Source organism: Charadrius vociferus, unplaced genomic scaffold, assembly GCF_000708025.1.
Source record: "Charadrius vociferus isolate BGI_N301 unplaced genomic scaffold, ASM70802v2 scaffold263, whole genome shotgun sequence".
NCBI classification, from domain to species: domain Eukaryota; kingdom Metazoa; phylum Chordata; class Aves; order Charadriiformes; family Charadriidae; genus Charadrius; species Charadrius vociferus.
This window is the reverse complement of record NW_009647769.1, coordinates 1,267,649-1,291,020: the sequence shown is the minus strand read 5'-3', so window position 1 is coordinate 1,291,020 and position 23,372 is coordinate 1,267,649. Positions and strand designations below refer to the sequence as shown.

The window sequence follows — 23,372 nt, the reverse complement described above, 5'->3', positions numbered from 1 at the left end:
AGAACTGGAATAGAGAGGCTGTGCAACAGAAAAGAGAATTACAGGTGATCTGAAGAGCCTAATTTTAGAGGCACAAATATTCCAACCCTGCTAAGGCCTGTCAGAGGCTCCAGGAGAACAGTATTGTTTTGGTGTGCTGAGACATCGAGGAAGCATGTATAATGTACAGGCTATGGAACAACTCTGACAGGTGATATAAGCAGAAAGACAGATCAAGCAAAAGCATGATAAAGTAATTGTTGCTATAGGAAAAGCATGATCTATATAAATCTATATGCCCCACTGCTGGCAGTAGGCAGCTAGAGGAGCTGTATGAATGTCCAACACTCAATGTACCTTAAACTCTCAGAATGGTTTTATCCAAAAATTACTTTGATTTTTATTTAAAATTTGTTTAATAATGCCACAGAAAAAAAAAAGCTGACTAGTACAAAAACAGATTGCAGCAAAAAAAAATCACCTATTCTTTGAGGCTTCTGAAATAAGCCTCAAAGTTACAGTTATACTTATGATCCAAGCAAGATGCTGGAATTATCAGTTCAATTCAAACACTGTTGGTTCCAATACAAATTACATGTTTCTACTTTCTTGCCTCTTAGTAAACATGTAGAAGGCTAACCAAGTACGGTCAGTCTAAGGATGCTGTAAGGAACAGTTTCTACCTGGATTAACAACATGGGATTTAAATCCTCAGCAAGTCTCTCTACTCCAGTAACAAACTATCTCCCATTTCCAATGCCTCAGACAGGACTACAGTATCTCTGAAAGAAATAAATCTGAAGAGCAGACATGTCTTTACAAAGCATACCTGGATCTCAGAACTATTTTTAAGACAAGATTTTGAGTTGATGCAGAATAATGAATTTCAACTGTTTCTGAAAGCCTAATTCACAGTGATATGCAGTTCCATCAGTTTTTCAAATTAGCAGTAGGCTCACACATGAACTTCGAAGTTGGATGATTTTCTAAAGTTACCGTCTCTTTCTGTACCATTGTCCGTCTACATTTATGGTGATTTGGCAGTTACAGCTGCTAACATTTTTAAGACAAAATCTGAGGCAAAAAGGTAAGCTTGTGCAAACAACACACATCAGGAAGTTTGTTTCTGGGGAATTATTTACCTGCAATGCAAAGCATTGTGTGGCAAGTTTCAAACAAAGACCTGCATGGTTGTCAAGCAGTTATGTATGGCAGTACATGGTACAGTTTTATAAGACTAATACAGTTCAGTTACCTACCTTGAAGCTTCTTTAATAATATTTTGTAAAAATACCAATCTGGTTTGTAAGCTTCCTTGTACATGCTTCAGTAAAAAGAAGATTCTTTCATACTCTTAAAGACAAAGAGAAGAGCAAAATCAGAGTTACTTGAGAGACCTATACACATATCTGTCGTAACAGAGCAAAATGCAATATTTCATTCAGTTTTTGTAAGCTTTTAGGATCTATCTCCTACCAACCAGGCTTGTAGCAACGACATACTGCTTAACAAACACTAACATTGAAAAACACAGGATACTGCAGTTTAGGATATTACTGGAATGCCTAATAAGCTAATTCTAATACTGATAATACAAAAAACTTGACTTTCATGAACTTTGATAGGTATATCACTGTTTTAATCACTCATCCATGAAGTTTTTAGCAGAGGCTTTAAAACAGCCAATCACCTGAAAGAGAGATTAGGTATACTTACTCCTTCCTGGTTTTCGGATCTCTTTCATAATTTGTGCTCTTATGTCTATATTAATCTCTCTGGCACTTCTACAATGCACTGTTTTTTTCCCTTTGCTTGGTGAAGACATTGGCAAGTTCTCTTCGGTACTTTGTTCTTTACTGCCTGATTCCTCATGATTCTCCAAAAACCCATCAACATTCAAGTTATTCCCTAAATGTTCATGGCCTACATCCTCTGTATGAGCTGTCGGTCGATCCAATGAATTGAATGAAGAAGAGGACATTGAAAACTCTGAATCCACAGTATTCGGGAAAACATCTGATGAAAGTGGGTCTGTAACATGATTCTCAACCACATCATCCATTGTAACCTCGTTATTTGTTTCTGATGCTGAAAAAACAAAGATTGCACTTGCCAGTTGCACATTCTTTACCATCTGAGAGAAGTTAATGAGTCAGTTCAGTATTAAACTCTTGTAAAGCTATACTTCAGCTTGTATAGCCTACTGGACATGCTAGGCATAAGAAAATGTGTTTGTGGGTTGTAACACTGAGCACATTACTGTATCTCCTGACAATTAATGGCTTTAAAAAAATCAGAGGTATATTCTTTATATGAAAAGGGAAGTTGCTATACGGACTACCATCAAAAGCAAAAGCACCTGAAAATGTGCTTTTATGACATGCTTGCCTTTCCCCATTAAATTGTACTGGCAAAGTTTACTTCAGTGCTGAACAGTGAGCAAGACTTAGGCAGCGCCTCAGCTCCACACTAAGGGTCGTGAATTCACTGCACTACAGCAAAATTCAAATTAACTTCATGTTGTGATACTTTTGGAGCATCTGAATTCCCAGGCAAAGGAAGAACATCCTTCTGACTGTTTACATTGTCTCCTCATTTAATACAGGAAATACATTGTTTATACTTGGAAGCTCATATGAAAGAGACTTCTGTCTGGAGGACTATATGAACTCTTTCTGTAATTAACCCCAGATGCACACTTGTATACTTCATTTTCAAAAAGGAGGTACAAAATTGCCACATTTGGGAAATCAGCCAATGGTATTTCTACATAAACAATTTTTTTGCATAAATGAAAACCCAAACTCTTTAAAGATGATGAAGATTCACTTACTTTTGTGAATAGGAATAGGTTTAACAAGGTCAGGCTGTGCTTGTGTGATTGGTGTTGGTGGCCCTTTTCCTCCAATGTGGTTATTCACAACCGGAGGAGTTTGCGGTCGACCTCTGAGCAGGGGGGACATACAACGACGTCTTTTCGGAATCCCTTGCATATTTGGTTCTCCAGGTCTTTTATGTTTATTTTGAGGTCCTGATACAAATTCATCTGCTTCATCTATCATCATTCCCTGTAATTTAAGTTTGAGAATTCTCACCATTAAAGTAAACCAAACCCACAAAATATAACATATAATGAATGCTTTGATGGTATGATGATGTTTACCACATAAAAGGCAACTGTTCCACATGCCATCATCCACTGAATTCTCAACTGTCAACCCAAGTAATACAGGAAAATCATATCAAATCTTCCTAGACTAAACCAATGTGCTTAAGGCCCTTAACCAACAGGCTGCCAAGTAAGACAACTGAGTGAGTCAAACTTCCTTTTCAGGACTCAAACAGCTAAAAGAGGAGCTCTAAATTATATTGGTAATTTGGTCAAGTCCAAAACTGATTTGGACAACAGGGAGAGTCCATGCTCTCAAAGTTACAGGAAGGTTTTTATGGGGTAAGTTTGGTAAAGGAACCATGATTAGGTATTAGCTATACTACAGCGACAAACGTATTTGATTTATAATACAATTCAGAGGCATAATACTGGTTTCCAGTAAAGACTGCCCTCCATAGGATACTACTGATGGAAAAACATCTCAGAGAGTTTCTCATAAGCAGTACTTTTCCAAATACTTCAAAGTGTCTCTCTCACAGATTGCTCTTTGAATGGTCTAATCAGCAGTGCACACTCACAACAGCACATTTTTAAAAAAGCATTACAGAAAAGTCACCTTTTTGTCCAATTTGAACGGATTGCCAAATGTATGCAGCCTTCGTGGTTGATCAGGATCAAGCTCTCGGAGCGGAGAAGGTATTTGTTTTAGATACTCCTGGTAGTTTCCCATTTGTGCTATAGGTACACTGTGAACTTGATCTATCACAACAGAAGGGTTTATTAATAAATGATATTGCTCACCTTATGAGAATTTAGTCTATATCCACTTCATCCCTCCAGTTTTCAGTCTTATCAAATGCATTAACAAAATAGACGTACAAAACTCACCATTATTCTTGCCTAACTGGTATTTATAACATTGTGTTCTGAGAGCAGAAAACTTGCTTAAGTGAATCAGTATGTGTCTTGTACATTTATCATTATGACACAGAAGCAATAGTTGCCATGCATGATGTTAGTTTTCCAATGTGTCCCATAACTTTACAACAGGGTAGATGAGCGAAATAACTAGGACTGGAACAAATAACTAAAACATTACTACAAACAAAAGCTACGTTCATGCAAAGTAGTAATGCCTTGCTGCATACAGCTTTAACATAACTCTACTACTCAATTTTAGCCACACAAAACTTAACTGTTGAGACCAGCATTTTCCCAAAGCAATGGTGAACACTGGAATCAAAAAAAATCTTAAAATCCATAGGGTTTGATTCTAAACTTATGTAACTTAGTTAAAGTTGCCAAGCCTTAGATCAAGCAAAATATACACTAGCAGAAAACCCCCTAATATTAGTTTTTATGTGGTTTAACCCCCTCCCCAAAGAGCAACTCCTCTGCATTTCACATTACGTTACCACTTTATCACAGATGTTAATCTGACCTAAGTAGTGGAAGGACTAATGTAACACACTTTCGCTTGCATTGCCCTTCTCATTTTCTCCACTTATTTCATTATCTTCTGTTTGTTAAGGTGCCATAAAGCAGTGCCAGAAAGGTAAAGGAATAAATTAGCAGACTACCGAACTATTTGCTGTTGGCCTAAAAGGCAAAAGAATCACATTGGCAGGACCCAGTGAGCAAGCTTACTTTTCAACTGCTCACAATCCACTTCTATGGAGAGAGACCGTAATGTTCAGAACTGCCCTGCGATTTTTTTCTCAGGTATGTCATGAAAGTTGGGAAAAAAACAGCAACCAACAGTGAACAAAATCTTACATGAAAGCCCAAGTCTCCTCATACGGACTAAAGGACAGAGCAGTCTCTATCCTTGCCATTTTTTCTACCAATAAGTTGTTTAAGGAAAAAAAACTTAAACATGCAGTTTAATGGCAGTATCAGACATCCAGTAAGCTTTAAAGAATGCTATTTGTTACAGTCTTCATTTTTTTAGTACCAATCATATCACAATTAGGCAAAAAATAAACTGTTATCTAACCTTCATCTTGTCCTTTGAGGAACTTGCGAGTACTCTTCAGTAAATTAGATCTCATTCGTGTTAATTGATCCAAAAGATTTCTTCTGGGTATGTCATAAGCATTTCTAAAAGTCTGAGGTTTCAAATCCTACGGTTCCAGTAAATAAAGTTCCAATTAATACCATGTATGAAACACTATCTAGCATTTCAATGGAAGTATATTGAAAATAACAACATTACACACAGTGGTGCTTACCTTATTCAGCAAAGCTATTTGGAACCCAGCATACTCCTTCATATTGAGGTCTAGAGGTCTATGAGGAATTTCCCCAGTAATCCCCTGTAGCAGATGTTGAAAATCGTTCCTATGTGCCATAGACAGGTTGTGTGATCTGCTTCTGACCTTAATTCCAGTCTCTTGCGCTACCTTTTTGCCTACAGAGCCAATGACTCTATCGGACTCTATTTTGGCCTTAATTTGAAATAAATAAATAAATAAAATTGACAATATGCTCTTAAAAGGATTAGTCAGACTTATTCATTTTAAATTCCTACCTACAAGATTCAACAATGTGCTAACACACTATGACGACCATAACCAGGATGAGTGCTTAAGGAGTGCTTAAATACATAACCACTTAATGCTTACTACAATTTTAAATATAGTGAACAGTTTGTGCCTAGGTCCTCTGCATATTTCTCCTCTGCTGCCCATTATGGTTTCTAAGCACCAATATGCATGCAATGCTTTTATTTTCATAAGATGCCATAATTTAACTAATAATTCTATGCAAATCTATCTGTACTCACATAGACTGTTTTCTATGATAACAGCTGAGCATTGTAACTCTCAAAAGACTGATTCTCCCACAAATATAGTTGCAATCAATGGTATCAACTTTTTAAAAGCTTAATATGAATAGTGATAACATTAATAAATATCAAATACATGATAATACCCAATTCTGTTTGATTAGACAGACCTAACCCCCAATATTATGTTAGATTTGTACCAAAATTAAACATGTTCATAAACACCAGCTTTTTGGCAGGATACAGTTGAACAAAGAGCCAAAAGTAATTTAAAACACCTGCCAACGTTGCTTTTGCATTTTCAAATGAATTTGTAGACTACCCAAAATTTGAACATGTACTTATTAAGAATACTGAGTCTCTACTGGCAGAGCTTTTCAGAAGCTAGAAAAGCTTTAAGTACAATTAGCAGTGCATGTCCTTACACTTTCAGAGTCTAAGATGTCTTAGGTTGAGAGATTAGTTCACAGAATACTGAGCAATATGACTATGATTTAATAGGACACACTGTAAACTTCAAGAGATTTGCTTCCTCAAATAACCATTTATATTATTCTTTTTAAGAAAAAGCTGGTCCGTAAGAACTCATTTGCTAAGTCACAGTACTGTTTCTTGAAGTTTCAAGCCTACTGCATTATTTTATTATCTTGAACAAGAAAGCTTAACATGCACACTTCAACAAAAAAAGTGGAGGTAGCAGGGCAGAAATGCTTTAGCTGGTGCAGGAGACTAGTCAAAGATACAGGCCCTATTCTGAACACAATCAACAATTTCAAAAGGTCATTTGCTACTTCTATACCTGTACCCTTATTTGAGATTCTGCATTACATCAGTTTATTTTATATTTACTGAACACTTTCCATTTCATTTCACAAGCTAAAGAAAGGACACTTTCTGATTCAGATGCACAAAGCACAAATCTCTAGTTTCTCAAAGAAATGCTAGAACATCTTTAATATCTAAGGTAAAACAACATGTTTTCTTTTGGACAAAAGTATGTTACTGTGTGTACAAGTAAAAATGCTCCTTAAATACAAAAAAATCTCAATTTGTACCTCCATAATCTATCTTTATAGTCCAGTCTATCAAGTCTATATTTAAATGTCAAGTTTCCCTCCAATTCAGAAAACAAAAATGCTTTTTTTTTTCTGTTTGCTTGTGGGAAGGTATTAACTTGATCTTTCTGCTCTTTTCCTTCAAAGCCATTAAACTTGAGTATTTTAAGATTATCCTGATATTAGAATAAGTTTTTACTGCTCTTTTGCTTCAACATTACCTGCTGACTCAACTTTTTGAGATATGAAATGACACTGTAACTAAGTCCATATTCCACATTGTCAGCTATAAGGTTTGGTGCTCCCATCATTCTCACAGCTTTCTTCAAAGGCTGAAACATGGAATATATTGTATAGTCATATTTAACAAATGTTGTAGAGATACTTCAACTAACTGTATCCATTCCTAAGATCCTCAAAGGTAGAAAAGAAGAAAAACAAAGACTTTCAGGGCAGCATTTTTTGGCTGTTGTTTTAAAGCATGATTCTATGCATACAGTATCTATTATTAACAGAGATATCATTTATTTGCGAGTCACAGCGGATGAAATTTTCATAACATTCAGGTCTCAAGCCTTCCACAGGACTCCAGTGAAAACAGTAAGTATCACTATGCATGAAGTTTAGCTATTCTTTCTTAAATTAATACGTATTCTACTTGAAATAGGGAATATACCCATAATGGAAAGATAACTATAGTTACATAACAAAGTAGAAATTTTAACACAGTAGGTCTTCTTACCCCAAGATAATAAGGAGGCATAGTCTTCAAATAGCTTTCAAATGACTGTCGCCATTTCAACGTAGGCTTTGCCTTGTGTACTTTAAACAAGTCATCTAAAGGTTATAAAAAGAGACAAAATGAAAGATATATCTAGACAGCACTGCACCTTCTTTTCTAATAAAAGAAACTCTCAAAGAAATGCCAATTCCTCAATGCTTATATTAATACATATATTTTAACAGATAACTAAACTAAATAAACACACACAAGATTAATGCTGCAGCCCGAAGATGGAACCTGACAAATTAGTTATCAAATTGCATTGGTAATTGAGAGAACAGATTGTGAAAAATGGCTCCTAAAATAATGAAAGAAGTGAGACCAAAACATACCTGAAAGAAAGATGATTAAATAAATCACCTTATACAGGCTGAGTTATGAAAGTCAGCCAATTGGTGACAAGTGAAACAAGTTACTGATGACAAATACATTGCTCAACATTCTACCTTTCTACAGGTGTGTGAGTAATACTGGCATTGATATCTAAATAGTTTACTGCAATTAATTTTTCAATTGCCTACCATTTGAGAAAATTTTTATGAAGCAGTACTTACCTAGCAGCGGAAGGAGAACCGGATAATTGTAAGGCATCACAAATAAATTCACACAATTCAGCGCTGTACTAGCTTTCAAGTAACCAAAAGGATGACCAAGTTCACTGTACTTTGCACTATTGCTCACATATACCTACAATAAACCACATTGTATTGTATGTAAATACAAAATACTGTGTGCTGAAATTTCACATCTTATTTTGATTTATAGAATAAAGTCTATGCAAACCCACATTCTGTAAATAACTTCAGTTCAGCATGCACTCTACTTGCCTGCCAGCAGGTCTGAGGAGATTTTCTCTCCAGGATAAACTGGGTCAGTGGTGAAGGTTCTAATTCGTATTTATCAAAAGGCAGTTTGTCAATGACCATCGGTTCACAGTCAGTACAGGAGAATTTCACCACAGGATGAGATGTGCGAGGTGGCTAAACATAAGCATTCCACTGTTAATAAATCTGCACAATGATTAAAATGCAACTGTGCTATGACAACTAAAGTAATACAGGTTCTTTGAAAACGGACATATTTAAGGAGCCTATTCAATACAGGATTCATATTTATTGTTAATGAGCCCTAAGCAATTAATTTATGACATCAGCACTGTCTTAAAATCTGAAGGAATCTTACTTTCTAAATAAATGCCAATTATTTTGCCTACCACATCTAGAACAGTATGCAAGTAAAACTTCTTGCACATACACAAAAACTTTGCAAATGGAAGTAAATCCCACTGGACACCAAAAAGAAAAATCTTCAATGCTACTCTGAGGCATGCACATTTTTATTCCCCACAGAAGGAGGCGCTGTACATCTGCATTTGGAGACTTCCCTTCAGCACTTTTCCTTCTTGGCAAATTTAACAGCTACAAAATTCAAACTGAATTATAATGACCAAGAGCAGCATGAATTCAGAAAAGACAAGCTTCAGAAGAACTCACATTTTAACTAGACCTGTGAAAAAAATATTTCAATTCAAGCAACTTAAGTGTTTGGCTTTTAATCTTTTTATTAATCACAGGGAAAAGGTCTCTGTGCCTCAAGTATAAGTTAACAACATATTTGAAATTTCTTTTGCTGAAACAGAAAGCTGGGTTTTTTTGTGTGTGATGAAAATGGAGCTGTACGCCTTCCACTGAAGGGTTTTCAGGAGAAGAACGTAAGCTCTTATACTTACCCTGAGCCTCCTTCAAGGCCACTAGAATCTGGGGAAGAGCTCAATTGGGAAGCCTCCTTCCGTTTACTCTCTTTATGAGAAAGTAACTAATAAATACATAAGGTGAACCAGGGAAACACAGGGTTTCTTGGACCTTCCTACCACCTCACCTTGAAAGTAATTTTTCTACATCTATAAGCTCTAACCTCTTCCTTTTAGGATGCGCCACCCAAATGTTATCTGCCCACAGAGCTGGTCTTGCCTTGACTGTCTCCACTCTGAGGAAGGTCTACTGTCCAAGCGCACACAAAACAGGAGGCCCAACCAACTGAAGGAACTGGAATTCTCTTCAAAGAAGATGCCTCCAATAAATAGTTGTGGTGGACTTTTTGACCAAGCCGTGAAGCAGTTATACTAGGAATAAAAAGGCTGCAAAAGAAGTTGAATGCTAAGACTTGAGAAGTCCAATAACCCTTGGCTGGACAGCAGAACTATTTTTACCTCAGAGCAGTGGGAGCAGCCATTTACGTGTTGATCTGCCAACATAATTATTAGCAGGCTTCCATATACATTTAAGAAAGCCTTGATACTATCATTACCTACAGTACACGAAACAGTTGTTGGGGTAGGACTGTTTGAGACAGCTCCACTGTGGATCAGGCAACAGGGAGGAAAAGAAAAATATCTTAACTATGGACCCTTAAGTAAACAAGAGTCACAACATATACTAAGTTTTAATACTATATTTTCAGAACAGCAAGGAAATACAAGTCTTTAAATACTATCAGTAAACTTAGCACCCCAACATTGCATAAGGAAGGTTCAATGAGGAATTCCAATTGATGGTAACAGGAATTTAGCTGCACATGCAATAATCCAGTGCTTTATACAGTTGAGAGCTATACATGCTACAACTGAGAGAAGAATTCTTTCTCATCGTCTCACCATTTGCGTAAGTCAACCTCATGTTTTTAGCAGATTTAGTTCAACAGCTCTCCACTTGGCAAGATCTATTTTAGCAATCTCAATCAGATCTGCAGTAGCAAACTGTACTGACTGTATACAGTGAATGGAGGCAGATAAGCCATTGGTAGTGATTACAGGGAGTACACAGGACAGTTTTCCTACAGAGCAGCTTTTTAACACCCCGTACACAATGGTTTGCTTTCTAAATGGCTATAGAAGATCTACTTTATTCATATACATCAGCTTGCTTTGTAGTTCAGAAGGGCATCCACATCTTTCAAGGAATGTGGCCACAGACACCACCAATATCAAACTTGTAAACATGACTAAAATTTCATACTTGTATCACTCCTCAACAACCTGTATTTCAAAGGACTTTATATATTTTTTCAAACAAAGGAGATAAAATTTATGAAAAGTTCAATGAGTTTGCTAGTCAGCACACTAGTTTCAGATAAAAAAAACACAAAAATTCAGTAAAAATACTCATGAAATGTACAGAACAATTACATGCCTGCATTATTTCTACTTTAATGATTTTCAAAGATTAGCAGAAATACAAGAATACATTATACTATACTAATAAGTAGTTCTCAGACCAAACAGAAGGTAGCGACATACACTTTTATGAAAAATAACAAATAAAATTAATTGTGGGTAGTATTTAAAAAAAAACAAAGCAAGTGTCTCTACTTGGGACAAAATTGAAGGTACGGCTACACTGCACAACAGTAGATGAAATTACATTCACCTGCTAGAATGAAGACAAGGATTCAAAATTGGGAAGTTCACACAATTTTCTATTAATACCATCCACAAGGCAAGAGAATTTGGTAGGCTATTATCAAAGTGCCACCTTATTTCTGGTTTGATATTTTACCAGAGTTCAAACAGAAACACTACATGTTAGGTTACAGGCAGTCTCTTAATGCTTCAAAGTTACTAAAAAGTAAAGGCCATAGTATTATTTGCTCATCAGTAATTTAGCCAAGATAACTGCCACACAGATTTACATGTGTGATTCCTTCTTGGGTTACACTGCTTTTATGGTTGCTACAATGAAGTACGTATCTCAAGATTTAAAAATCAGTGACTAGGAAATCCTAGAATATTCCCACACACCCAACCCCTTTCCTTTAACTTCAGTACATACCAGCGTTGGAGAATTTTGATCTGGCCAAAAGGATTCAGGAACAGGCCAATGACCTATAGGAACCCCAGTTTTAGGGTTTGGTCTGACATAAATAAGTTTATGACAGCTGTGCCAAGGTTGGGGTCCAAAGGGTCTAGATATATCCACCTGCCCATCTACAGAAAAAAAAAAAAAAAACACACAGCTTTGAGTCAGAATAGTGTTAAACTCAGAGTATTAAACAACTTCTGTGAAGAGTTTGAGAACTATACCCCCAGGGAAGCTCTTTGTGCAGTTAATATTATTTCTAAGAATAGCAGATACTTGTCAGTAAGCATTTCTGCAAAAACCCAGAAACTATGAGAAACCAAATAAGCACTGAATGTTTACAGGATCAGAGCTGAGAAAGCCAATTATCCAGAGCCCTTCATAATAATCAGTTTCTTCCTCCTCCCATTGCTATTAACAGATAACCTTCAAATCTCCATGCATAAAAAAACCTGATACACACAATTAATACTGCTGGACTAACTGTTTATTGCAGCAAAGCAGGATCTAAAGAGTCCCACAAAGACTTCCCAGCAACATCCTAAGAGGGACCTAGCTAAACCATTTAGAACAAGAAGTTAAGGCTGCAGTTGTATTTGCTATTTTCACTCTTAATGCAGCCATTTTACTATATTAAACAAAAAAGGCTAAATGTATAAACCCACAGTATTTCCATGTCAGGCTATTTACACTTCTAGTTGGTTGAAAACTACTGCTTAAAACTCATGAACCCATTCAACTATACTTGACTTGAATAACTGTATTTAAGACTACCTGAGTAATAATACCAAATGCGGAGGTTTAACATAGTGTCTAGCAGCTATAGCCAGTATTTTGAAAAAAGTACAACAGAATTTCAGACGGTCAGCAGGTCCTTTTTGTAGTAATGTCTTTAAATTGCAACAGTTTTCCATTAGTCTTGGCAACTATTACATTAAGTTCACTAAACTATATTGATAGTCATCCCTGCCATTTGATATCACAGTGTAAAAAATTGCAAGTACCATCAATTGGTGAGGGATCCGGTCCAGCTTTTTCAAAATTTATTACCACTCCACTTTGCACTTTTTGCACCAATGACTCAAGACACTGATTCAGCATTCTTGGAGAGCATACACAATATGATCGACCTAGAACAAAACAGTCAAGGTTAAGGTTGCTCAGTGTTTCTGCCCTTACTTTAACTTGGATCATTTAAAACTGTTCACCCACGACACACATTGATTTATGTATGGATCACTGATTTAAAGCTTCTCCCGAACACTCCCTCTTTGTTTAAGCAGCAAGGCAGCCTAGTGAAGCAGTGCCGGTGTTACCTGCACCTCATTGGAAGTGTTTGGGTTTTAGCCCCTTAATGACTTTAACTCAAATTCTTGGTTGCATACATGGAAAATGGGCTCCCCCTTGCGACAGACATCAACATTTAACTGTCCACGAATTTCGGTCAAAGCACCGTTAGTATAGCCTACGTGACAGTCAGAAAGAAGTGGAATCAAACCCTTTTGGAATGCTTTTTAAATCCCTTTGTTTGCTCTCTATCACAACCATATCACATAGATGTGTCAAAAGAATCATTGTATTTTTAATATGTGATGTAATCAAAAACTTTTACAAACAAAATATATGATTAATGACTAAGTATGATCTGGAAAGTCATTTCTAAGAGATTAAGAATATGAGTTATGATGGATAGAAAAGTGTCAAATTTGCAGAATAATTATGCATCCCACATTGACGAAATTCTGTATTGCATTCTGCATTCCTTCACTTCTGGCTTGTTTAGATCAGAGTATAACAGGAATTTAGAAAAACTGTACTGCAGAACAGACTCAATTCTTACAATTTCTAATTGCGATACCAAAATGCATTAGAAAAAAATGTTTTCTCCTCTAAAAAAAAAACTGCTAAAGAAAGTAGATTCACACCCTTCCAAGACAAGTTACGTTCAACTGTCTGTAGCTTTAATGCAATGAGTGTCTTTAGTTTTGTTATATCAGAGTTCTGATATAACAAAATATAGAAATTATATCATGTATTATAACATAAAGAACTTAGAAATACTTATTCCATGACATGTACATGATTAATAGAGCTAAACTGAATGTATTTTCAATTTCAAAAGTATCGACTTGTCAAAGGAAACCAGGGCACTCACCTCCTGTGACTTCGCACATAGGTGTGATTGCAGAGTCATCCACCGGTACCCCTGTCATCTGCTCCGATTCCGGTGCTGTAATGCCAGGCAAACGAAGAACCAAAGCAAATAACCTCTGATCCCATCGAAAGGGTTCCTTAGTTAACTCACTTCCAGGTAGAGGGGAATTGAGAGGTAAATGGAGCTGAAAAGGAATTTAAATGTCTGAATATACTACTTTAAAAAAAAAAAAATCACCTTACATAGTGATGGCAATTCACTCTTCTTATACACATTTATAACCCCTCCACAGATTTATAATTTGATTCAAATACTGGACGTTAAAAGCAAGAAACCCATCATTTAATCAACACTTCAAACATCTCAAGGCAATATGATGCACGAAGTTGAGAATTACAAACCAAGTGGGAACAACCACTTTTTAAAACTGATCTAAACTTCAGAATCAATAGAATATTTGCCTTAGAATTTCACCAGTAAGAACTGTTTCACTGTAGCATTCGTTAGTTCAAACAATTTTTTGCAGAACAGGCCCATTCTCAGCTCAGTCTTTTCCTCGATGCTTCAAGATAAAAAGCACAACTGAATGAAAAGGTAATGTTAAGCTAAGACTCCTGCAGAAGAAATGTAACTTGGGTACAGTTGCTCAAAAATATCTAGCTGCCAGGATCAATAACTCCAAATAACTCAGCTTCAACAAGTGAACTGATGTGGTAGTTATCTTATAGAATCAGAAGGCAGAGATTTTGCATAACATGGGTATATCCCACAACCAAACTCATGCTTTAAGTAAAAATCAAAGATTAAGATTAAAATCAATAGTGAAACACAAAATGAGGTCTCACTTTTAGGTAATAGATAGCAACAGCCAGAGCTACCTACACAAGGAAGAATTGCTTGCCATGCACCATTGTGTTGCCTGTCCGTGTAGAACTACACAAGAGTTTTAGTTCAGAATAGTGAAGACACCATCCAGGGACATACAATACATGAGAGCATTTCTTTTTGCTTTGATTCCCAGAACAGACAGTAAAGAGATTCAAATTTCAGGCTTCAAGCATGCTGCATAAAAGCTACAGCCATGCTCAGGATATTGTTTATTAACCACTAACAGTAACTGCCAGAGAGACTAACAGAACATCTAAAATTCCTAGAGCTAGCAGTAGTTTTATAACAAGTTAACTGAAACAAGGAAAAATAAAAAAAACAATGCTTTAGCTTCTAAGGGACAGCACAAGGCATTCAGAGAACTCTAGCCTCTCTTTTTGCATCCAGAAACCTCAGAGATTAGTGGGAAAAAGCAAGCATATCAAAACATTCAACTACAGACACCCTGAATAGACAGACTAGACTTATAACAAATAATTACAAATTTCAGAAAAATTTGATAAATCCCGGAATGTCAGTAAAAGCAAAATTCTCATTTCATCTGCAGCACTGCAGCCATAAAAGGGAAGAAAAAAGTCTCCAAAGCAATGACTCAAGTGGTGCGAACAGTTCCATTATCTGGCCAAATACAAGGGTTAAGCCCAAAAGCTGAAACAAATTCAACGCTTTGTCAAACACCTTCCTTCTCATGCAGCATTCAAAAAAAAAAAAAAATCCAAATTCTCAACCTCAACTCCATGTTAGCAAAGGAAACTAGTAGTCTGTTCCAAAACTTGATGCAAGTCCACAAAAGCACCCACGTCAAATTGGCTTCATTTTTAGTTCATAGGGATTAGGTTAAAGAGTTTGCAAGAAGCTGTGGAAAAAGATTTTTTGTTTCCTTGTTTTTAAGGGATGAACTTGAAAGCATTAAATCTAATTTCCAAACTGGAAACCTCAGCTATTTCTATTTACATAATTGCAAGCATCCCATATTGGGAAAAATACCTCTCCTCGTGTTTGAAAAATAATCAATTTATCGATACAATCTCAAAGCCAGGAGCAAATATGACAAACCCACTCTTGCAACACTTGAGTAAGAATCAGAACACTTTGGACTTTTCAGTGCACCTGACGCTTCGTCCTGAATTTCTGCTTTTGCTGATGCAAGCAGAGAGTACATGTGAGAAGAACACCATTTTCCCCAAATGCTCCATGTGAAATTGGTCAAAGGACACTCAGCTATGTACCTGGTTTATTACTGATTCACACGCATGTCTTTCCCCTTTTCACACAAAGAGCCAGCAATGCTTGCTTGGCAAAGGAAACGCAGTTAAAAGATTGTAAGAGGACTGAATTGCAAGCACTACACTGTCCTCACTTGGGGCTATTATTAAGGAATGCCATTCACCAAACTTTGCTACTTAGATGTGACTGAAGAGATTTACTAGCTCTGAAGAGTACACTTCATCTGCAAAACGTACCCATGTAACAGCACTGTTTTTCTTCAGACAGCATATAATTTTAATATCTATTTATATGTAAAGTATCCCATTGAACACTGCACTGACACTATCCTGAGTTCAGTTTATCTCAAACCGCAAAAACTTTCTTTGGCTCAGCTACTTACATGGAGACAACCCCAAAACCAAACAGTACTCAGGAGCAGGCCACTGCATTACGTACATATTACTATCAGAATTGTTTTCAAACTGTAAGACAACATGCAAAGCCATCCGCATCAAGTCAAATGTCCTCACTTTCCTCCTCACAGTTTAATTCCAGTTAAATTTAACATCCACGTTACTGAAGTTTCATATTCAAACCAGGCCTCATTCTCCACAAACATTAGTAACTTGGTCTTCTCACCTCCAGTCACTTTTTTCTTTAACTGATATTGTATTACCATAGCAACTGCATACATAGCAGAAAACAAGAGGGGGCTTAGAAATGTGCACCTTGCATTTAATTTCTCTTTCCCCACACATATTTCCATATGAAGGCATGCACATCTTTTCCTCTTTGTCCTTCCTATTGGTTGCTGAGAAAAAGACAGACTGAACAATTTAAATGGAGGTTACAGAATCATAGAATGGTTTAGGTTGGAAAGGACCTTGAAGATCATTGAGTTCCAACCCCCCTGCAGCAATGGTCTTCAACGTGTTGTCTATATATAATCACACACAAATGTCCTTCCAGCTTAGTACTAAAAAAAAGCTGGTTTGTCTCAACACTAGTTTGTAACCCTACCATTTCCATGGCATGGTGGTTGGTGAAAGAGCGCAATGCTCTTCTGGCCAGGACTGCACATACAGGCTCTTACATTACAATGGCAGCACAAACACTGCTTAAGCCGTAGTACTTAGGTAATTACAGGCAGCTCTGTGTTGGGAAGTCTCATAAAAGGTTTTTACACAATTGGGTACTCAATAAAAAAAATCCATACAGAAGCAGTCAACTTCTTTGTCTTTTGTATCTAAAATATTATTTAAAAAAAATAGTCTATCTGGAAGTAACCTCCTTGCAGGCTTTTCTGGTATCCATAAAAAGACAAGGCACATCTAACATTCCAAGCAAATGCAACATTTCATCCTCAGAGGACTGAAGGACAAGCAACAATGTTCAAGCCCAGCTGAGAAAACAAGCCCTTGGATAGACTGCGAAACTCTACTTAAGATTTAACCACAGCATTACGTTTTCCTATGTTTTTCCATCCAATCTTATGCAGTCCAATCTTATACACAGATAGAAAGTCACAAATTGTTCTTCCATAGGAAATAATACCACACCATGTGATCATAAGACACACCCCATCAACGACATGATATACTTGGCCATTCTGACCCCAGCATGTGCACACTCAGCTGACAGTTACACAGAATTAACACATCAGGAGCACTGGGGCTCAGTGCCAAATGCTGTGATCCTGGCAACCACTGCTAAGAGGAGTAACATGGATGAGGAAGGATGGGGACGTACATCCAGTGAGATCTGCCACATATTTCTTGCAGAATGTTTGGAAATAAAGATTTTGAGATGGAGGAACTATGATTGAAAGTACTGTGGAACATTTGCAGTTCCTAATTACTCTTGAAAGTGAGCAGGACCTTGTCACTCGTTACAGTTATCACAGCAGGGGTGCAAGATGATCAACCCTGGGAACAATCAATGTGACAATACCAAACAATTCTGGGATAACAAGTCAAGAAAATCACTGATTCCTCCTGTAAGAGTCTCTTATAACTGGAAGATCAGAAGAACGGCAACACAGAGAAGCAGCATTGCTCATACTTTTTGTTTGCATAATCATTCATCAGAACATATCAATTGGTCAATAACCCAGCTGCAGTCTGGCAAACAGGAGTTTAATGCCTCCTCTTAAAACAGAGGGTATGTAGAAAGAAGACAAGGGAAGACAGGCCAGCAGCTGCAAAACTGAAGTATGACATTTTATTTCATAACATAAAGAGGAATAAGAGAAATCCCCTCAAGCAATCAAACACTTGTTAAAGGAAAGATCGTGAAGAGCTAACACCAACTTTGAGGGATCAATACAGAAGTGAAAGCCACCCCAAGAGGAATCCATAGCATGAGACCAATAATTAAATGAGGGTATTCCAAGAGTATGAGCTGACCCCTTCCTCAAGTTATGACTGGGACAAGTGAATCCAGGGAAGAACCTGGTCAACACACCCTGCTGAATGTAGAACTGATGCTGGCACACTTCAGCACATCAGCACTGGTGCATTAGAAGTCAGTGCCAGAAGGAACAGGACTGAAAATCCTACTAGCTTCTGCCGGTGGAGATTATAATTGCATAGACTGCATCATTTCTGTCTTCAGTCTGAAGAACCACATATATCAGAGACAAGGTAGTGCTGAATAGGTAAGGCTCTTTATCTGCAAAACCCATATTAAATTCCACAAAGGAAGAGGACATCTGAAGAATTCAGCAAGAGCTCTGAAGCAGGGTTTAAGCTTGACTGCTTCACACTAGGGCAAATGAAAGTGTTCCCATAGTGATAAAGCTGATTTCATTGGTAAGAATGCAAATATTCACCTGAATGACAGTTTTGAGAAAATTTGCCTCCAGGTTCCGTGCTGGCTTCACAGGCTTTCCAAAAACAAAGTTCTGTCAGTTCTCTTGTATGTAAGTTTTAAAAGAACTAAAAATATACTGCCTTAGCCCATGATAAGAGCTTTACATAGGAAGAAAAAACACTGTTGTTGTGGCCAGTGGGATATGATCACTTCCAACACCAACTCTGAAAAGCCTCTCCAAAGTCAAACCCAAAGAACAGAAGAGACATTTGAAAGTGCCCGAAAAGCTTTGTTATTGAACAGAAGAGCAACAACAGACTTCCTTATCTCCAGGGTGGTGTTACTGTATTAATTCTGCTTCCTTTCTGCATGTCCAATTTGAGAGTAACTGTAACGGACACTCAAGCTAGGCTAAGAAAAATTCCAATCAATAGGTCACATGTTGGCAAAAGCAGAAGATCATCCCTGAAAGACAGAAACACCCTTGGATACTTTGTTCCCCTACTCTTTGATAGCATTAAGGATGTTCCTACCGGTACAGCTACAGCAAAAGAGAAAAAAATTCACATCCATTGCTGGGTATGGAATATATAGCCTGTAAACACATGTGCAAGAACACTCAAAGAAACTTGCATTTTGTCTTGCAGGAAATAAAAGCAGTGGTCACTTTCAGTTCCTTCAGAAGGCAGTTTGATCATTTACTAAGAAATCATTAGTTCACTATCATCAGTGGAGCAGATTCTGAATCTCTAGAATGCAGTTTAACAATTGATATCAAATCAAGTGTCAAATTTGGCCCAATGTCACTATCACGACACTGAAACCCTGGGCATAGCACAGTTATCTGTCAGCACCACTCATGAGCCAAACCTAAATTTAGTAGATTAAAGCAGCCACCAGAAAACCCATTTTCTCAATGTAAGTTACAACAATTTAAGGATGTGAACGTGTGACCAAATAGTTGCCTGACCATAAGAAAATGTTGTCTTGTGGAGACTAAGATGAAAAAGTTGTACCCACATTTGAAAGAAAAGGAACACAAAAAACTTGCAAGCTATAAAAAAAAATCCTGACTCTCTCTAGTTGTAAGAAAAAGAGCTCATGACAGCCAGTAGAGCTTTCTTACCTATATCATTTTGGATAAACGAACAAGATGAGAGGAAATGTAACATAGAATCATAGAACCATGTACATTAGAAGGGACATATGAATGTTATATAGTCCAGAACCTTCTGATTGCTCAGGGCTTCATCCAACTCAATTTTGAGCACCTCCAATAATGGAGATCTTGCAATCACTGAACAACCTATGGCAGTGTTCAGTCACCCACACAGTTAAAATTTTTCTTGCTATCCAATCAGAATTTCCCAAGGTACAAGTTGCAGCTGTTGCCTCTGTTGTCAGCCCTGTGCAACTCCAAGAAAAGCCAGGCTCCCTCCCCCATTAAAGCTGTTGCAGATGGTGGTAAGACATCCCCCACAGACTTCTCTTCTAAAGGCTGAGCAAACCCAGTTCTCTGCTTCTACCTCGATGTCACATGCTTCACCCCCTGAGCACCTTGGTGTTCCTCACTCCAGGATGTCAATGTCAGATTTTACAAGCTAGTCACATGACAGCAGAGAAGTTGCTTCTCCTCAAGAAAGGACTTACACAACTAAGTGATTACCCAATTACTTCTTAAAAAAACCCAAACCAATATTCTGCTGCTAACAGCACTAAATGTTGTAGAAGGCTCTAGAAGTGTCACGCTACCCTCTGCTCACTGACAATCACTGTAAATATGAGGCTGCTATTTTACTCAGTATTTTGGACCACACCAAATCAATCCCTGGATTAAACTGAAAATAGTTTATTGGGTAAAAAAATATGATGAAAGTGAGGTTACAATCTACTTGGTATGGATCCAGGCATTCCCCTTCAGTTACTGGCTATGGCTATTTGTTAGTAGTCCACATAGAATTATCAGGTCATTCAACTTTCTTCCTCTAAGTCGGATACATTACAAAAACATTCCAATACCACTTTCCATTCAAACTACTTCCGTAAGTGCTGTAAGAATGTGATATAATAGGAGAAACTTGAGTAACTAATGAACAGCAGTGAATGACAAGTTAATCTGTATGGTCAAGTGTTGTGTACCACATGGAAAAGTCTGAATCCTTAAGCTTTAGAACAAACCTTTAGGTATTAACGTTTTCCCTGAAAAGGGAATGAGCACAGGGATTTGTTATTGTTGTTTGGTTATTTTACTACTCCATGGAGTGGGCACTGAGATGGTCAGACCAGTCCTATCACTAGTGACCTTTTCCATCTTTTTAAGGAAAAAAAATTCAAAATGGCCAGTCAGTTAAAATAATTCAATGCCTCATCATTTGCTATAGCTCTGAGTTTGCCAGATGTCTCAGCAGGTACTCCAGTATACTAAGATCTGGTGTTTTAAACTGTTCTACAGATTTAATTTGAAATACATTTCTTCCGCTCTTATCTTGGATTATAAGGACACAACCAATTTGATTATAATCACTTTAAGAGCCCAGTGTGAAAGAAATACATATTTCACACGCTCCCTAGTGGCCACATCCTTTGGGAAATCACTACATTAATTTGGGTCTATACATAAAGAACTTATATCTAGACCAGTTAAAGACATTAACGCTTTACAGAAATCAATTTCCTTTGCTAACATACCTGAAAAGCTATGAAATCCCTGGATAGAAATAGCAAACTGAATCTACTATACAGACCAACAGTTGTACTACATGCTTCTGTCATATGTGATAAGGAAAAAGAGCTACTCAGATTTTTGTAGTACTATTGCATAAAATTACTTCTAATTAAAAGAAAAAAACATGCAAATTTAAGCTATTAGTGAACATACTTTTGAGGAGCCATTCATGCTCCTACTGTAAACAGTATTCTAACACAACGTTTAGTACACATCATTTTAAACAAAGGTCAGATCTTACCTCTTCCTGTATCCCACTGGTAGTAGTTAATTTACTTCCATCAGTAACTGTTATAATTATTGCTGGCTCCAGAAAAAAGGGGTTTCGTCCCTAAGGGGGGAAAAAAAAAGCAATTTCATTTAAAATGATGTAACAAATTCATAAGCTTCTGTTCAGTCATTAAGTGGCCACTGATACCCACCGACAAAATGATGAGGCCTGAAGTACTTATTCTCATGTACTATTTAGTACAGTGCTGTGGGTTTCAGAGCCTTTTGGCAGTTAGGCCATGTAAAGCTAGACACTTGATATATCTGTATTCAATAAATGCATACAGAAACACGGCAAAAATGGTTAATGTGAGACTTCAAGAACAATAGGTACTGCAGTATTCTGACAAGCTAGCAGCTGTTTAGAGGAGCGACTGCCTCTTCAAACCAGAGATACTTCCAATTCCTCCTATTCCAGGGATGATTTTATGCATGCTTTAATTACGGTGACCAACTAAAGAATTTGCATAATATCTTGTGATCACAATCGCCAGGTTAAGAACTAATACTCTATGTATTAAGGAAAAATCTGACATGAGTAGTACCAGTTACATTTTGGCCAAGGTGGTTCAACCACGCATGCAAGACTTCAGAAACAAGTACTTGAAAAATAAATGATTCATATAGAAAGTGTATCTAAGATAGAAACAGATACAAGGTAAGACATTCTGTGACTCCACTAAGACATTCAAATAGTTTAGCTGTAACAAAAAAACTTCGGTTTGCTATTGGCACTTCCTTTTCCTACCTCCAGTACACTAGGAACCTTCTGTCCCTCCTGAAAAAGAGGATCCCAAAGTAATCCATGTACATGTCAACTCCAAGCCCAGGCAGCACATTCCACTCTAGCTAGAGTTAGACGGACTGGATAAAAGCTACCGCAAGCTTTTGTTTAGTGGGTCCTACTCTCTATTGCCAAGTTTAAGGACTCATTTTTCTTCAGAAAACAATAAAGAAAAATACAACTAGATCCACAGTCTAGTTCTGCTTATAAAGACAAACTATCTCATGAATGCTTATAAATTACTCTAAAAATATGGAGAGAACTAATAGGTTTTAAGAAAAAGACCTTTAAAATCCATTTTTTAGAATCCATTTAATATAAAGGATCAGCTACTAATTGTGTGCTTAGAACAGAAATATCACCTAACAATTTGAAATATATTTGGTGACGGTTGTCCAGTTTGAAGTGGCAGCACCACTTTTACAGTGATCAATTTACTATATGCCAAAAGAAAAATTAAAAAGTTATTTGCTCAATATTTTTTCAAACCTTCGTGAAAATCCTAAAATTTTCTTTTAAAACAGCACACCATTGCTACAGACAAAAAATATATGCAAAAATAAAATTAAACAGTGAAGATCAATCTCTCCCATTAAAGCAAAGCTAATGCAAATTTAAAAATTACTCAAAAGAATTTAAGGACTCTCAAAATACACTCAGTTTTAATTAAAATAATTTCTTAAGAATATTTAGCCTTATTTAATTCTGAAGAACAGTTATGGCATGTTATTCTGCCAACTAGTAGTTCACCAGAACTGCAAAACCTCAGCTGGAAGCTAATTACATTGCACTGAAATAATATTGAAAGCAGGGTTTCTAACTGGAAGAGAAGGATATTATTCTCATGAATACGGAACATAGAAATACTTTAATCCTATGGCTAATAAATGATTGTAAAAATAATTTCACAATTGATAAAAATAACAAGATTTTGGATTTAGAATGTCATAAGCAGTGC

At 36.9% G+C, this 23,372-nt stretch overlaps 1 protein-coding gene across 1 annotated transcript in view; it reads right to left on the bottom strand.

The window, feature by feature from the left end:
• INTS6 (integrator complex subunit 6) overlaps positions 1-23,372 on the bottom strand; it is a 45,670-nt gene that overhangs the window by 3,467 nt on the left and 18,831 nt on the right. The window contains 14 exon segments of the mRNA XM_009882366.1: positions 1,239-1,332; positions 1,696-2,067; positions 2,813-3,047; positions 3,708-3,850; positions 5,088-5,214; positions 5,323-5,538; positions 7,156-7,266; positions 7,677-7,771; positions 8,273-8,405; positions 8,546-8,698; positions 11,546-11,700; positions 12,577-12,702; positions 13,728-13,911; positions 21,602-21,691. Of these exon segments, the coding sequence (XP_009880668.1) occupies positions 1,239-1,332; positions 1,696-2,067; positions 2,813-3,047; positions 3,708-3,850; positions 5,088-5,214; positions 5,323-5,538; positions 7,156-7,266; positions 7,677-7,771; positions 8,273-8,405; positions 8,546-8,698; positions 11,546-11,700; positions 12,577-12,702; positions 13,728-13,911; positions 21,602-21,691 (2,234 nt within the window).